A 17,958-nucleotide genomic window follows, 5' to 3' on the forward strand; every position below is an offset into this window, starting at 1 on the left:
GTTTTTTATCATCAAATTTCATTTTTCCGGACAAGGTAATGTTAAATTTTAGAAACTTTGACAAACATTACCCAGATATTTAAATGACAACTTTTCATGCAATGTTACTTTGGATGACATGCATGTACTTCGCTATATAAGTGCATGTACTTCGCTATATAAGTGCATGTACTTCGCTATATAAGTGCATGTACTTCGCTATATAAGTGCAATGAACGTGACGTTAACCCCATTTCACCCACATCCCACATCTTCATGTTTTAAAGATACAAAAGGGAATACCATATCATTAAATAGCTTCATACATACAGGTCCCTATATGGCTGAAATAATGCTGATTCGTCGTTAAAACTCACTCACTCATATATACAAAATATGTATCCTTGTTAAATGAGTAAATAAGACTGATGAGACGCGACTGATACTGATGTGACTTTGCCGTTAAATGACGATGATATACCTTGGCATGGCTTGACTGGGATTTATCTTGATGATTTTGACGGTAAAAGCTGCATCTGCACTGCCCGGCCTATGAGAAGGCGTACGAGGAGATGATGAAGAGTCCCCCCGTGATTCAGATACAGAATGAACACAAGGTAGGTTGACAGCGGTATAAACTAACAGTGTTAGTCCACTCGTCTTATAATGATAACATATAGCAAAACACTTAAAAAGGGCAAACTTCTACCAGTCCTTATGATACCTTAACTAGTGGCCAATTTCTAACACTGGTTGACTGGATCAAGGGTGAGTCTACATTCACATGGCTGTCCAGTTTACATGGTTGCGAAAGCATGTCCATCACTGGCTTTATATGATTGTGATATTAATTAACATTGTCACAATGTTTAAAAATTTAATATACCGTATTTGACGTAATAAGCACCCCGCTCTAATAAGCGCCCACGGCGATAATTTGCTAATAAATTGGCAAGTGAACAATCCCAATTAGCACCCCTTCCGATTGATCAATGTACACAAAACTTATTTATTCGTGTATAATACGCACTCGCGTGTTATATGCACCCTTAACTATGGGCAATCAAATTCTGGAAAAACATATCTGTCGTATATAAACAGTCAAATTTATCTTTCAACTCTGTTTTTTCCACCAAAATAATATTCTAATAAGAGCCCCCTATTTCTAATTTTGAGAGCGCCCTGGGCGCTTATTATGTCGAATACGGTAATTTCAAAGTGTGGGATTTGGAGTTCAAGTCTGGGGATATATTGTTACAATGTAACCAGGCCATTACAGTTCTAACAACCCACTGTGGCTCTAATACAAGGTTCAAATCCCAGTACCGCCTCCGTGGTCTAGTGATAGAGCGTCCGCCTGGAGACAGGAAGGACCCGGTTTTAACCCTGGCCGTGTCATACCAAAAGATGTAAAAAGATGATACTTTTTGCTACCCTATACTTGTTGTTACCCTGTCTGGCGCTGACTGGTCTGCTTGGAGTCAGTATACTGTCTGATTGGGGTATTCATGTTGAACTGCGGCATGGTGTCTCAGTGGGCTAGCACTACAAAATCGGCATCAGTCCGGACTTGTAAAAGCAGCCACACACACTCACACACACACATGCATGGACGTCTTATATAAGTGCAATAATCTTGGACACGACATTGAACCACATTTCACCTCCCCTCACCTTGAATCCCGGTTCTCCACGATTATGTTTCTAGGTTTGTCAGCACCATACCAGTGATTGGGGTTACACCAAAGGGTAAACGTCCAAGACCTGCATCACTTCGGGCTTTAAACCCACATTAGGCTGACATGCTATGCTATATCTGGAGTACTACTCAAAGAGGCTTAAAACCCAACTGACTCATGCTCTCTAATACAAGGAATTTCAAACCCTGGGGTGAAATGCCATGGACAGTAATAGGGGAACAATTAATCTGATATTTGTTTCCACCTTAATGGTAGTTTCCTGTTTATTTAACATATATGTCAGATCAGCTGAACTGTAACATACCAGATTTACTTATTACATCTAACCGGGGGCACGGGTGGCCCAGTCGTCCAAGGCGCTGCGATTCGCTGTGCAGAGTTGCATCCCTTGGGCACGCCAGAAACCTATGATTGTGGGTTCGAATCCCGGTTCGCCCCGATTATGTTTCTAGGTTTGTCAGCACCATACCTGTGCTCGTGGGTTTCACCGAAGTGGTAAACCTCTGACACCTGCATCACTTCGGGCTTTCGTCCCACATTAAGCTGACATGCCTTAATATAACTGGAATACTGTTAAAAACGGCGTTAAACCCAACTCACTCACTATTACATCTGACCAGTTAATATAGCTTGTTTCTGATCCATCCATCTTTTATGTCCAGGATCTTATAGACTATATCTCCCAGCATGCTGGTCTGAGTGCTACACTTGACAGTCTACTCCTGATAATGGATCCTCTCTTGTGTGAGGTATGTTTAGCAAGTTGCTGCCATTACAATAAAAAAATATATCATTCTGGTATAGGCTGTTTGGTATGAACTATGGCTGACTTGCAGACCCAGCATAAAAGGCTGCAGACAATTGTTCTTAAATAGATAAATCTTTCAGAAACTTCGACTCAAATTTCCCTGCATTGATATCTTTACAGAATACATTTAGTTTGTCTCAGTCCTGGGCCCGAGGTTATAAAAAAAAATTCGTGCTCAACTCAGTCAAAAACTTCATCCACATCTAAATCTTCCAGCGGGTTAGAACGATCTCGAAAGACTCTCGGAACACGGGTGTTCCGCCTCGCTTGTCGCGTCTGTCGCAGGTGAGCTGCCATTGTTGTTGTCGAACTCAGCGTTGAGCACGGTCCAAAGCGTACTTGAGATCGTACGGATTTCATGCTCAAGTTGAGCACGAAAACGTACTCAGATTATTTATAACCTCCGTTTATTGAGTCTGAGTTTTGAGTTGAGCACGAAACCGGATTTGAGCATGAAATCGTACTCAGGGAAGTTTTATAACCTCGGGGCCTGGTCTCTCATACAGACCCAGAAATAAATATATCCAAAACAGCCCATGCAAGTCTAGATTACTGCAGTTTCTTGACTCCCTTGTATTATATTTTAAGATCATTTAACAACTGTTTTTTTTCTGTAAAATATGTTTGTTTAAGAGACTAGATGTTAGTCTATCTCAGTCCCTGAACCATATTATTTCCCCATGTACCCAGCACTTACAGCAAGTACAGCAATGCTATAGCCCTAAAATGAAGCAAGTCTAGATTTAACATAGGTTCTGAATCTCCCATCGCACTGCAGCTGGGGCACCTTTCCAATTTAAATGGAGTTGTTTGTTTCTGTCTAGAGTATATATTTTCGGAGACTAAGCGTTAGTCATACAATACAATGTGCTCTGAGATGTAACTATCTGTTCTAACCTTAATGTCTACCTCCGTGAAGATCCGGGTTAAAATTGGTCTTCAGAAACCCACGCTTGTCATAAGAGGCGACTAACAGGATCGGGTGGTCAGGTTTGCTGAAATAGGTTGATGCATGTCATCGTATCCCCATTGCGTGGATCGATGCTCATGATGTCAATCACTGGATTGTCTGGTCCAGACTTGATTATTTACTGACCGCCGTCATATAGCTGGATTATTGCGGATTGTGGCGTTAAAACACAAATAAACAAACAAACAAACAAACAAACAAAACATGCGTGCATGTGTGGACAGTTATCTAGATTTCCACCCTATTCATGTTTTTTTCATGCAGTGACGTTTATGGCAATCTACTTTAGCGGATATTTGATTTTGTTTTAGCATGAGATAAACATATTGATAAGGCAGAATTCTTACACTTTGTCTTTGAAGATGCAATTAAAACTTATCAGTGATGTTTGATATGTCCAGCAAATACACATGAAGCCCTATCCATCATGGCTGACAGTAAACAACACTGCAGACAAAATCCTCCAGCTGTTGGATCTGAAAGGCCAACTGAGGACAAAGACACCCGAACTTGTTCGCATCAGGGGAGGTAAGTCAGTCTTTCAGACTATGAGAAAAATATGAAATTATTATCTCTTGCCACGAAGTGAGTGAGTGAGTGAGTTGGGTTTAACGCTGTTTTTAACAATATTCCAGTTATATCACTGTGTGTCAGCTTAATGTGGGAGGAAAGCCCGAAGTGATGCAGGTCTCAGATGTTTAACACTTTGGCAAAACCCACGAGCACGGGTATGGTGCTGACAAACCTAAAAACATAATCGGGGCGAACCGGGATTCGAACCCACAATCATAGGCTTCTGGCGTGCCCAAGGGATGCAACTCTGCACAGCGAATCGCCGCGCTTTAGACGAATGGGCCATCCGTGCCCCCTGCTGGGAAGTGGAAGGGGGTTCTAAGAATGGGTACTGTCGGTCCGTCCTTCCTTTTCATCTGTCCGTCAGGTTTTGTTTCCAGAACAGAACTCATAAACCATGAGAGATAGCTGAAACAAATTTTGCACATAGCTGGGTCTAGTGGTGAACTGGTGCCTTTTGATATTTTGGGATTTAAAAAAAATTAATTTTTTGAGTTTCCATGGCAATGACTTTAACTTAATGAAAATGATGGTAGTGGTCGTTTCAGGAGCAGATCTTGGAAACTGTAAATATTTCTTGCCTTGCACACAACCGGACTTGTCAATTTGGTGGGTGATATCTATGTACTGGACTTTATTAACCGCTATATAATCTGATCGCTTGTGAGATGCTTGTGCAATAATTGGCGTGGACAGAATCAGTACGTCTAAAGTCAGGTGTCATGATGTCATATGAAAACAGGACCTGTAGTGCCCTCAGGATGAGGGCATTGTCAAATTACAGTCATCTCCACATTTTTTGATCAGATGATGGGCATTTTATGATAATTCTATCAATATTTGCTTTTGAGTGCAATATATTACTTCTGACGCAGTTACAGGAAGCTTGCCTCATATTCTTCCAAATGTGATGGTATATTTTCCCATTATGATTTGGCCATTGCCAGTATGGTCATAGAAATTATAGTTTTGACATATGAAAGTATTTGTTGCTTCTGTTTTTCATACAGTGATTTCACTGTGCAGACGTCCCTTGGGCAGAAACCTATGATTGTTGGTTCGAATCCTGGTTCGTCCCAATTAGGTTCTCGGTTTCTAGGTTTGTCAGCACCATACCCATACTCATGGGTTTCACCAAAGAGACCTGCATCACTTTGGGCTTTCCTCCTTCATTACACGCTGATGATTCGCTGTGCAGAGTTGCGTCCCTTGGGCACGCTAGAAACCTATGATTGCGGGTTCGAATACCGGTTCGCCCCGATTATGTTTCTAGGTTTGTCAGTACCATACCAGTGTTTGTGGGTTTCACCGAAGTGGTAAACGTCTGAGACCTGCATCACTTCGGGCTTTCCTCCCACATTTAGCTCACACGCCGTGATATAACTGTAATAGTGTTAAAAGCATGTTAAACCCAACTCACTCAAAGCAGTGATAAACCAAACATACTCATTCCTTCTGACATTGATAGCCATAACGTAAAGCTCTGCTTATTTCAAAATATTTTACTGCTCCCATCATGTCAGTTACATTCATTCTTTTTATTGTTTTACTTGACGTCACTCTCCACCTTCGTCATTTCTGCTGTTCCTGTGACAATCAACCTTATGCAATGCATGAATGCTGAGAGTTAATTCCCTTCACTCCCCTTCAAGCGCACATGCTGACATTACACTGATATAGTATTAGGCTAAGCGCAGTGAAAAACTCCATCGAATCACTTTAGGGGAACGAACAGAAGATTGATAACAAACTTAGTCGATGTAATTATAAAAATTGCAATAAAACATCACTAGACATAATAATTTACCCTTTCAATTATATTTTCTGTTCTGCTAGGCATTCTTTTCTATGCTGAGATTAAGGTTTCCGTGTGTATTTGTTGCGTAAGCTAAGCCGGGTATTGCAAACAGCTGTACATACATTTTCTCCCAGATCTACTGTTGACTATGAAGTTTTGAACATAATTAATCAAATAGGTAACTCTTTATAACCAGATAGTGTACTAACAGGATTAACATGCATTATTTGGCAAAAGCCTCCCGCCTCAAATTGATAGAAAAGGGGAAGACATCATCATAATTTTACAACAAATATATTATGGTAAAGGTCATAAAATATTATTTTTGTATTTAATACAGAACGATTTTATTCACTGATATCCTAATTAGTTCTGATGAAAATTGATTTTTTTATTATTTTGAAAATGAGTAAATCATTTTATCAAAATTATCTGTTGTTTGGCAGAGAAAGTTGTCCAAACATTACGTCTTTTAAATGTACATTTCAGGGAACACCTCAACATGATGTTTTTCACTTGAAATATTCAATGTTTTTTCGAAAATTTGTAAAAAGATCAGAAAGAAATGTTAAAAATATAATTTAGCATTGCTGCATGCACAAATAATGGTCAAGTGTTAAAATCTACTTTTAGTTTATTATAGCAATGTTTAACCGAGATACATGTACTGTAAGATGTAGGGATATGAAGTGTGGTCAACAAGAATTAATAAGGTAATGATTCTAGTGATACTTTCTGATAAATATGTAAAGGGTTTGACAGCTAATTAGTCAATTCCCAAAAACCTCGCAAGTAAATCATCAAATCTCGCACAGTCTCACACGAAGGTCGCCAAAGAGCCCTGAGGCCCATCCCTCAGTATATGGTCTCTGGCTAGCATTATAAAACTGGCATTAGTCCGGACCAGTACAAGCAGCCACATACACACACATGCATCGCAATATAAATGCAATAGTCCTGATCACAATGTTAATCCCCGGTTCTCATCACCCGTCCGTCTACATCAAATCTCATTAAAATCAGATCTTAGTTCTCGCTATCGCTAAACAAAGATCTGAGGACATCCCATTACGGGTCACGTCAGCCCGACCTTTCATCGAACCAATCAGAGCGTCGCTTACCAGATCCTGAAAGTGACAGTCAGAATGTGTTTTCTAGTCATGCAACCTCGAAATATTTAACAGAGGGTATTCCGAACGACAATTACGATTATTTCCATACAATCTATGCCATCTATAAGCCATTCCAGAATGTTGTTTTGGTCAGTTTTAAAAATATGTTTCGAAGCATAGTCGCCAGTTTGAAACTAGTGCCGTAAAGCTCGAGATAGCTGCCTTCTGATTGGTCAATGTTCGCGAAAGGTCGTTCTGGCGTGACCCATAATGGGTATGTCCTCAGATCTTTGGTTAGCGGTAGCGAAAACTAAGATCTGATTTTAATGAGATTGGTCTACATCAGCTGGTATTGACTCAGACCATCTTCCTATGCCCACAGGTCCACTGCTTGGAAGAATAATACAGAATATGAAAGACCAGATCACTAATAATTTGACAAAGAAGGCCCTTCTCTTCTCCGCAGTGAGTTTCCACTATTTGCCTTTATTGAGAAATGTTTTAATCACTTTGAAATCATGGACTGTAAACATAAGCTTTATCTTTCTGTAACTGGATAAACAATGGAGCCAAACTATATGTGTGTGTTTCCAGGTTCCTGACTGACCCTAATCTGGATTCTCTGACCCTAAACTTTTTTTTCTTGTTTTTCTTGTTTTTCTTGAGTTACACCACAGCTTTTGTCACCATGGATGAGAATTTTCCACCGAATCCCGGGGATTTCATAACATCAATAGTCATTACAGTATTAACATAATAAATAGAACGAAGCATGGCTTATTTCACGATAAAATATTGCGCTCACAACTTGATGACATTATCTTTTAGAGGGTAATGTCTAGTGAGTTGTTCCCCGTAGATGTAGCAGTGCAATGCAGATAAACACGATGGCTGAACGATCACATCCAAAACTGGGAGAGATATGACAATCGGTATTGGGAGAAATGATACAGGTCATCAATGTGGGGATTGTGAGAATATGTCGGAAATACCCACCTGTGCATAAAATGGACTTGTCTGAAATTGCTGAAGTCGGATTCTATTGAGGGAGTCATCATGATTTAAATAGGGGTTAATAGTTTTAAAGCTTGTACATTTTATCAACCTTCTGAAAGAGGCTGTACATAATGTTGATGTCTCATGTAAGAAATAAACAACTCATGGTCATTGTTTTTTGTACAATAAAACACTGCAGGGTGAAAAAAAACATGAGTGGCTAAGACACTGCAGGGAGAATAAACCATGAAGGGCTGTGCAGTGTTTTATTGTACGATAAACAACGACCACAAGTCGTTTATTTCTTAATGATACTGTTTCCCAGACCCTAGGCTAATATTTAGTGTTTTTTTAAAAGAAAGTTTCTCATCCCTGTATCACCATCATGGTATTGTCTGTATTATGTGCCACCAGCTGAACTTTGACATGCTTCAATATTGATAAATCAGTCATTAAAATAAAATAAGAACAAAAACTAAAGCTGACATGGTTACCCTATTATTGGATGTGTGGAAATGGAAACACACATATGTTTAGGGTGGAGCTTAATGCCAAGCTCTGAAAATCTTTAGAGAACATAAATTGACTTCCGTCTGTTCTCCCCTTCAGCATGACTCCACAATCGAAGCCTTTCTTAGTACCATGAATGCATTCAATGGTCTCTACATCCCCTACGCAGCCAGTGTCTACGTGGAACTACACGTCATCAATGATGCTCCAGTTGTGAAGGTGTTGTACAGAAATGACACCACTGCTGAACCCTATGTGCTCAAAATAAAAGGTAATGGACAAACTTCTATCATAACTTTCTGTGGTAGGGTAAGGTTATAAGAACGTGAAAATTTTATTGATCCAGCAATCATGGTAAAATTTGATACTTTGGTACTTTGATAAGCTTGAAACGTCTTTCTATTACAGTAATTCTTGTGCGAACTTGAAGATCCAGGGTAGAATAGGTATTCAGCAACCCATGCTTACGTTAAAAGGTGACTAAGAGACAACTAACGGGATTGGGTTGTCAGGCTCTCTGACTTGGTTGATGCATATCATTGTATCCCAATTGCGTAGATCGATGCTCATAATGTCAATCACTGGATTGTCTGGTCCAGACTCGATTATTTACAGACCACCATCATATAGCTGTAATATTGCTGAGTGCGGCGTTAAACAACTAACAAACAAACAAAAATTCTTGTGCAACATTTGGATTCTAAATCCTGTTATGTGATTGGATTTGAATGTTTGAGCCCTGTTATGTGATTGGATTTAAATGTTTGAGCCCTGTTATGTGATTGGATGTGAATGTCTGAGTCCTGTTATGTGAGTTGATGTGAATGCTTGTGCCCTGTTATGTGATTGGATTTGAATGTTTGAGTCCTGTTATGTGATTGGATTTGAATGTTTGAGTCCTGTTATGTGATTGGATTTGAATGTTTGAATCATGTTATGTGATTGGATTTGAATGTTTGAGTCCTGTTATGTGATTGGATTTGAATGTTTGAGTCCTGTTATGTGATTGGATTTGAATGTTTGAATCATGTTATGTGATTGGATTTGAATGTTTGAGTCCTGTTATGTGATTGGATTTGAATGTTTGAGTCCTGTTATGTGATTGGATTTGAATGTTTGAGTCTTGTCATGTGATTGGATTTGAATGTTTGAATCATGTTATGTGATTTGATTTGAATGTTTGAGTCCTGATATGTGATTGGATTTGAATGTTTGAGTCCTGTTATGTGATTTGATTTGAATGTTTGAGTCCTGATATGTGATTGGATTTGAATGTTTGAATCATGTTATGTGATTGGATTTGAATGTTTGAGTCCTGATATGTGATTTGATTTGAATGTTTGAGTCCTGTTATGTGATTTGATTTGAATGTTTGAGCCCTGTTATGTGATTGGATTTGAATGTTTGAGTCTTGTCATGTGATTGGATTTGAATGTTTGAGCCCTGTTATGTGATTGGATTTGAATGTTTGAGTCCTGTTATGTGATTGGATTTGAATGTTTGAGTCCTGTTATGTGATTGGATTTGAATGTTTGAATCATGTTATGTGATTGGATTTGAATGTTTGAGTCCTGTTATGTGATTGGATTTGAATGTTTGAGTCCTGTTATGTGATTGGATTTGAATGTTTGAATCATGTTATGTGATTGGATTTGAATGTTTGAGTCCTGTTATGTGATTGGATTTGAATGTTTGAGTCCTGTTATGTGATTGGATTTGAATGTTTGAGTCTTGTCATGTGATTGGATTTGAATGTTTGAATCATGTTATGTGATTTGATGTGAATGTTTGAGTCCTGATATGTGATTGGATTTGAATGTTTGAGTCCTGTTATGTGATTGGATTTAAATGTTTGAGTCCTGATATGTGATTGGATTTGAATGTTTGAATCATGTTATGTTATTGGATATGAATGTTTGAGCCCTGTCATGTGATTGGATTTGAATGTTTGAGCCCTGTCATGTGATTGGATTTGAATGTTTGAGCCCTGTTATGTGATTGGATTTGAATGTTTGAGTCCTGTTATGTGATTGGATTTGAATGTTTGAGCCCTGTCATGTGATTGGATTTGAATGTTTGAGCCCTGTCATGTGATTGGATTTGAATGTTTGAGTCCTGTTATGTGATTGGATTTGAATGTTTGAGTCCTGTTTTGTGAGTTGATGTGAATGTTTGAATCATAATATCAACCACTGGTTTGTCTGCTGGGGACTTCATTATTGACAGGCCGTCATCATACATCTGGAACCCTGTGGAACTCTCTTCCTCTCTCCATAAAATCAGCTGAGACAACTTCAAGAAAACAAAGAGACAAAGCCTCTTTTATTCCCTTAGACTCCTTTATAACAGCGCCACTTAGCAGCTCTCAAGTTGAAGCCAGGTGTTTTTTTAATCAATTATTATTGATAATTATATCTGGGTATGGAGTTAAAAAAAGTGTTTATACTACAGGTTGCGGGGACCACTGCACTGTGTCGAAACTGGAACAACTGACTAAGCATATGATACCAGCCGATCCCAAGGCCACCTGTGAGGGGGACACACACAGGGAGCACGTGTCAGGTAGGGTATTCTAGGGGACACACACAGTACACACAGGGAGCACGTGTCAGGTAGGGTATTCTAGGATTGCCACATGTGAGGGGGACACACACAGTACACACAGGGAGCATGTGTCAGGTAGGGTATTCTAGGATTGCCACATGTGAGGGGGACACACACAGTACACACAGGGAGCATGTGTCAGGTAGGGTATTCTAGGGGACACACACAGTACACACAGGGAGCACGTGTCAGGTAGGGTATTCTAGGATTGCCACATGTGAGGGGGACACACACAGTACACACAGGGAGCATGTGTCAGGTAGGGTATTCTAGGATTGCCACATGTGAGGGGGACACACACAGTACACACAGGGAGCATGTGTCAGGTAGGGTATTCTAGGATTGCCACATGTGAGGGGGATACACACAGTACACACAGGGAGCATGTGTCAGGTAGGGTATTCTAGGATTGCCACCTGTGAGAGGGACACACACAGTACACACAGGGAGCATGTGTCAGGTAGGGTATTCAAGGATTGCCACATGTGAGGGGGACACACACAGGGAGCATGTGTCAGGTAGGGTATTCTAGGATTGCCACATGTGAGGGGGACACACACAGTACACACAGGGAGCATGTGTCAGGTAGGGTATTCTGGGATTGCGAAAAGTGAGGGGGACACACACAGTACACACAGGGAGCATGTGTCAGGTAGGGTATTCTAGGATTGCCACATGTGAGGGGGACACACACAGTACACACAGGGAGGACGTGTCAGGTAGGGTATTCTGGGATTGCGAAAAGTGAGGGGGACACACACAGTACACACAGGGAGCACGTGTCAGGTAGGGTATTCTGGGATTGCGAAAAGTGAGGGGGACACACACAGTACACACAGGGAGCATGTGTCAGGTAGGGTATTATAGGATTGCCACAAGTGAGGGGGACACACACAGTACACACAGGGAGCATGTGTCAGGTAGGGTATTATAGGATTGCCACCTGTGAGGGGGGACACACACAGTACACACAGGGAGCATGTGTCAGGTAGGGTATTCTAGGATTGCCACCTGTGAGGGGGGACACACACACTACACACAGGGAGCATGTGTCAGGTAGGGTATTCCAGGATTGTCACATGTGAGGGGGGCACACACAGTACACACAGGGAGCATGTGTCAGGTAGGGCATTCTGGGATTGCCACATGTGAGGGGGACACACACAGTACACACAGGGAGCATGTGTCAGGTAGGGTATTCTAGGATTGCCACCTGTGAGGGGGACATAAACAGTACACACAGGGAGCATGTGTCAGGTAGGGTATTCTAGGATTGCCACATGTGAGGGGGACACACACAGTACACACAGGGAGCATGTGTCAGGTAGGGTATTCTAGGATTGCCACCTGTGAGGGGGACACACACAGTACACACAGGGAGCATGTGTCCGGTAGGATATTCAAGGATTGCCACATGTGAGGGGGACACACACAGGGAGCATGTGTCAGGTAGGGTATTCTAGGATTGCCACCTGTGAGGGGGACATACACAGTACACACAGGGAGCACTTGTCAGGTAGGGTATTCTAGGATTGCCACATGTGAGGGGGACACACACAGTACACACAGGGAGCATGTGTCAGGTAGGGTATTCTAGGATTGCCACCTGTGAGGGGGACACACACACTACACACAGGGAGCATGTGTCAGGTAGGGTATTCTAGGATTGTCACATGTGAGGGGGACACACACAGTACACACAGGGAGCATGTGTCAGGTAGGGTATTCTAGGATTGCCACCTGTGAGGGGGACATACACAGTACACACAGGGAGCATGTGTCAGGTAGGGTATTCTAGGATTACCACATGTGAGGGGGACACACACAGTACACACAGGGAGCATGTGTCAGGTAGGGTATTCAAGGATTGCCACATGTGAGGGGGACACACACAGTACACACAGGGAGCATGTGTCAGGTAGGGTATTCAAGGATTGCCACATGTGAGGGGGACACACACAGTACACACAGGGAGCATGTGTCAGGTAGGGTATTCTAGGATTGCCACATGTGAGGGGGACACACACAGTACACACAGGGAGCATGTGTCAGGTAGGGTATTCTAGGATTGCCACATGTGAGGGGGACATACACAGTACACACAGGGAGCATGTGTCAGGTAGGGTATTCTAGGATTGCCACATGTGAGGGGGACACACACAGTACACACAGGGAGCATGTGTCAGGTAGGGTATTCTAGGATTGCCACATGTGAGGGGGACACACACAGTACACACAGGGAGCATGTGTCAGGTAGGGTATTCTAGGATTGCCACCTGTGAGGGGGACACACACAGTACACACAGGGAGCATGTGTCAGGTAGGGTATTCTAGGATTGCCACCTGTGAGGGGGACATACACAGTACACACAGGGAGCATGTGTCAGGTAGGGTATTCTAGGATTGTCACATGTGAGGGGGACACACACAGTACACACAGGGAGCATTTGTCAGGTAGGGTATTCTAGGATTGCCACCTGTGAGGGGGACACACACAGTACACACAGGGAGCATGTGTCAGGTAGGGTATTCTAGGATTGTCACATGTGAGGGGGACACACACAGTACACACAGGAAGCATGTGTCAGGTAGGGTATTCAAGGATTGCCACATGTGAGGGGGACACACACAGGCAGCATGTGTCAGGTAGGGTATTCTAAGATTGCCACATGTGAGGGGGACACACACAGGCAGCATGTGTCAGTTAGGGTATTCTAGGATTGCCACATGTGAGGTAGACACACACAGGGAGCATGTGTCAGGATGGGGATTCTAGGATTGCCACATGTGAGGGGGACACACACAGTACACACAGGGAGCAAGTGTCAGGTAGGGTATTCTAGGATTGCCACAAGTGAGGGGGACACACACAATACACACAGGGAGCATGTGTCAGGTAGGGTATTCTAAGATTGCCACATGTGAGGGGGACATACACAGTACACACAGGGAGCATGTGTCAGGTAGGGTATTCTAGGATTGCCACATGTGAGGGGGACACACACAGTACACACAGGGAGCATGTGTCAGGTAGGGTATTCTAGGATTGCCACATGTGAGGGGGACACACACAGTACACACAGGGAGCATGTGTCAGGTAGGGTATTCTAGGATTGCCACATGTGAGGGGGACACACACAGTACACACAGGGAGCATGTGTCAGGTAGGGTATTCTAGGATTGCTGTTTGATGTAGGAGGTTAGGAACACACTCTACTTCGCGGATAGCCTGCAGGGTGTCTTGCTTCTATGAAAGCTTGTAGACAGATTTATTTAGACCTCCTCAGAGGCTGATATTGGACCCCATATTTGCAGCATCTGTCTGTAAATGTTCCCAAATAGGAGTTAAAAAGTTTGTATTTCATGTAAATATAGTTATAGCTCATATGATGCTTGGTAGAGGAGAGTCTCGTGGTTGAAGCGTTTGTTCATCACACTGAAGGCCTGGGTTCGATTCCCGACATGGGGACAATGTGGGAAGCCCATTTCTGGTGTCCCCCGCCGTGATATTGCTGGAATAGTGCTAAAAGCGGCTTAAAATGATACTCACTCACTCACTGTTGGAGGAGACTAGTATTCCACTGGTAACAGGACCAACAAAGAGGATGCTTCATTGAACATGATGGTATTGATTGCAATATTAAAATGCTGTGTAAAAATACCTGAAGAAAATTTAAACTTTTGAGAAAAATAACAAATGCTTTCAAAATGTTCCTGGCAAGATCACTGAGTTTGGAATCCTAGATTCATCCCTGCTACATCGTGGCTTCCCTCGTCTGTCCAACAGGAGCAACAATAGCTGTAGCTGTCCTCATCCCGGTACTCCTGGCAGTATTCCTGGCCATCCTGGCAGTGAGGTTTATGCAAGAGAGGAAGCGACAGGCTTTGTACCGATACCGACCGGTCAACGAACACTTGTGACTAGCACGATGGCGGATCTGTCGGATCAGAAACATTCCACTTTTTATCAAATCTTGTTTTTTGCAAGTTGCAAGATGTTTTCCTCGCAAAAAATTCAAATGATATGAGACTCCCTTTTTTCATATACTAGATCTGATACAGTTGTATTATTTTCTGATTCAGAGCTGCTTGACCGAAGATTCAATATGAAGTGTTTTTCATCTATATATACAATACATATCACCATTGGGTGATCATCTTCCCGAGGCAAAGGTGTTCACTGACTGTTAAAGTCCAGTTTCCACCCTTGCCGAACTCGGCTGGATTTTCCAGGCTCCATCGTAGTGCCTCCAGTGGCTTTTACAAGTTATATCCCTTCTATGTCCCTCCTATTGACCAATCAGATTCAACCTCTCATATCATTTGCATTTGCTTCTAACAAAATGGCAAAAATCCATGTTGTTTTCGAACCGGGTGCCTAGTTGGTCACGCGAGTTTGATAGGTCCAAAATGTAACTCCGGAATACCAGCCTAGTTGGGCAAGGGTGAAAACTGGACTTTTGAAGTCAGTTAACTCCCTTGCCTGAGGAAAATGTTGGTTGATTCCCATGTCATCTTCCAGACCAGACCAGTATGTTTACTTGTCTTTCAGTTAAGCCATCCAATCCATTTGGGGATAAATTGTAAAACAAGTAACAGGGCTCAATTTGAAAAATGCAACCTAATAGTCATGTCTACATGCACCAAGTACATGTCAAAAATATTCTGACTAACCCTTACTTGTCCACCCAACAACGATCTTTAAACACACACTCCATACCTTAGAATCTTAGCTTTATGTACCATCCTACATCACTAATCCATGTGTTATGTGTAATTCATGACACAGCCATCTAAGATCGGAGATTGTACATTATATTTAGACTAGTTTATGCATCCATGTTTCAACTTTTATAAATTTTTGTTACCAAGGTGCAACCTGGTTTTTGCAACTAGCTTTTGATGTCTACATGCATCTGGTGCAAGTTAAATCAATTTCCTGAAATCGAGCCCTGAGTAAGAAACTTTGTCTAGCCTCAATGTGCCATGTTCAGGAAGAGGTTTTAACATTAATACCTTGTCGACAGTAGCTTGGTGGAGGAACTTCATTCTAGTCATTCTACTTTTGTAGATTGAAACTCTGACATTCTACATAAACATCATGAAGGTAATAAGTCCCCCCAAAACCAAAAGGCTGTTTCTGGTTTCCATGCCAACCTTCACCTGGAGCCCGGACCCTGAGTTTTTCCTCGTTTCTTGAGTTGCACGACAGCTTTTTCACCATCCTGGTATATTGTTCGTATCTTACGCCACTGGCATAATTATCTTGGGCAAATACAGCAAATTACCATTTTCCCCACCTGTTTATCCTCATTTAGGTTGGCCTGAAATTGGAAACACACATTTTTTGACCTAACATAACATTCCCAAGCTTGAAAAATATGTTATCAGTATTACAGAATATTTCTGTACAGTCGAAGAAGAGGATGACAGGTCTTTTGAAGGGATGTTTGATCATTTAATTAAACGTCACATAGAATCTGTGTACTGATTTTGTAAGATGTGAACCTTGTGGTGAATAATTGAAATTCAACATTGAATTTAGACATAAAATTCAACATTGCTGTCAGAACATTTCAACACTGACATTCAACACTGACATTCAACAATGACATTCAACACTGACATTCAACACTGACATTCAACAATGACATTCAACAATGACATTCAACAATGACATTCAACATGGTAATTGATAATTATCACAACAGTGCATGTCTCAAAATGGCTGTGGCAGAAGATGAATTATGATAAGAATATTGAAATATATTTTTTTAAGGCCTTGCAGACAACTGTCAACCTTAGAGCATAAAAAAACGAGAATATTCTTTTTGCTTTTATTTTTCTGATTTCGAGAGGCATGGAAAGCCTTTCATCTTCCCTCTCAGACGTTATGCATCGTTACCATTGCTGACCACTACCATTGTAGAAATGGCCTCCATTTTGAAGCTGAAAGGGACTCTATCCAACTGTCATGGGTTCAGGGAACTCAGGTGTTTCAGTGTCACAAATTAAGTATGGAGGGCATTGGTCTTGTATTGACCCAAAGTTATCGAGTCAGAGGGTCCCTAGATGCAAGTACTATAACAGCAAACCCCAGCACCCTCTTAATCTCAAACACTGTATTGTGTTTCCTACTTCATTGACATATCTTTATGTATCATAGAGGAATGTATGATTGAATACCCACAATCTTAGAGAAACCGTTGGGTGTAGCAGGGATAGACACAGCCGCTAGTCCAAGACTAGTCCAAGACTAGTCCAAGACTAGTGAAAGTTGATATGGAACAGTTCTGTCCAAAACTAGCCCGAAGCCCAAGTCTAGTAACATTATGCTTGGTCTAGTAAGCTCAGCTAATAGTAGTACATGTTATAACACTTAAGTCTACTGAAAATGATGCGAAGGGTCCAGTTCGGGCGAGCGGACTCAAAAGTTTTTGGCACTGTTTGTTCTTTTCTCACAACATAACCCCTAGTCTGAAATGAGGTGGGAACTAGTTGGATATGACCAAGGTTGTCTACCCCTGTGGACTGTTGTTGTCTTAACCATGCAATGGTGAGTGTGCGTGTGCGTGTGCGTGTGCATGTTTTCTTTATAGTGGATACATACCCTTGCATCACTTTGTTTGTTTTTAAAATTTTAGACATATTTTGAATGTGGATTTGTACTTACGCATTGTAAGGATAAGATTTATGGATGAACAACTTCTTTATGACAGTAGCGTCTGCCCGGAGAGCGGAAGGTCTGGGGTTCGATCCCTGGCCGCGTCATACCAAAAGACGTTAAAAGATGGTACTTGTTGTTACCCTGTCTGGCGCTCGGAATTAAGGGGCTAAAACAAGGACTGGTCGGCTCGGAGTCAGTATACTGTGTCTGAGTGGGATATTCATGTTAAACTGCGGCATAG

The 17,958-nt window shown here is 41.7% G+C and overlaps 1 protein-coding gene across 2 annotated transcripts in view; it reads left to right on the forward strand.

Annotated features, from left to right (window-relative positions):
• Positions 1 to 17,852, forward strand: part of LOC124135074 (prostatic acid phosphatase-like) — a 35,490-nt gene extending 17,638 nt beyond the window's left edge. For both annotated transcript variants that reach the window (XM_046500268.2, XM_048389390.1), the window contains 7 exons: positions 510 to 596; positions 2,342 to 2,428; positions 3,859 to 3,985; positions 7,323 to 7,405; positions 8,546 to 8,717; positions 10,898 to 11,008; positions 14,838 to 17,852. In XM_046500268.2, the coding sequence (XP_046356224.2) occupies positions 510 to 596; positions 2,342 to 2,428; positions 3,859 to 3,985; positions 7,323 to 7,405; positions 8,546 to 8,717; positions 10,898 to 11,008; positions 14,838 to 14,971 (801 nt within the window). In that variant the 3' untranslated portion in view covers positions 14,972 to 17,852. The remainder of the gene's footprint in view (positions 1 to 509; positions 597 to 2,341; positions 2,429 to 3,858; positions 3,986 to 7,322; positions 7,406 to 8,545; positions 8,718 to 10,897; positions 11,009 to 14,837) is intronic.
• Positions 17,853 to 17,958: the final 106 nt, after the last annotated feature.

The sequence above is a fragment of the Haliotis rufescens genome, unplaced genomic scaffold (genome assembly GCF_023055435.1).
Source record: "Haliotis rufescens isolate VD_foot unplaced genomic scaffold, xgHalRufe1.0.p SCAF_10, whole genome shotgun sequence".
NCBI classification, from domain to species: Eukaryota; Metazoa; Mollusca; class Gastropoda; order Lepetellida; family Haliotidae; genus Haliotis; species Haliotis rufescens.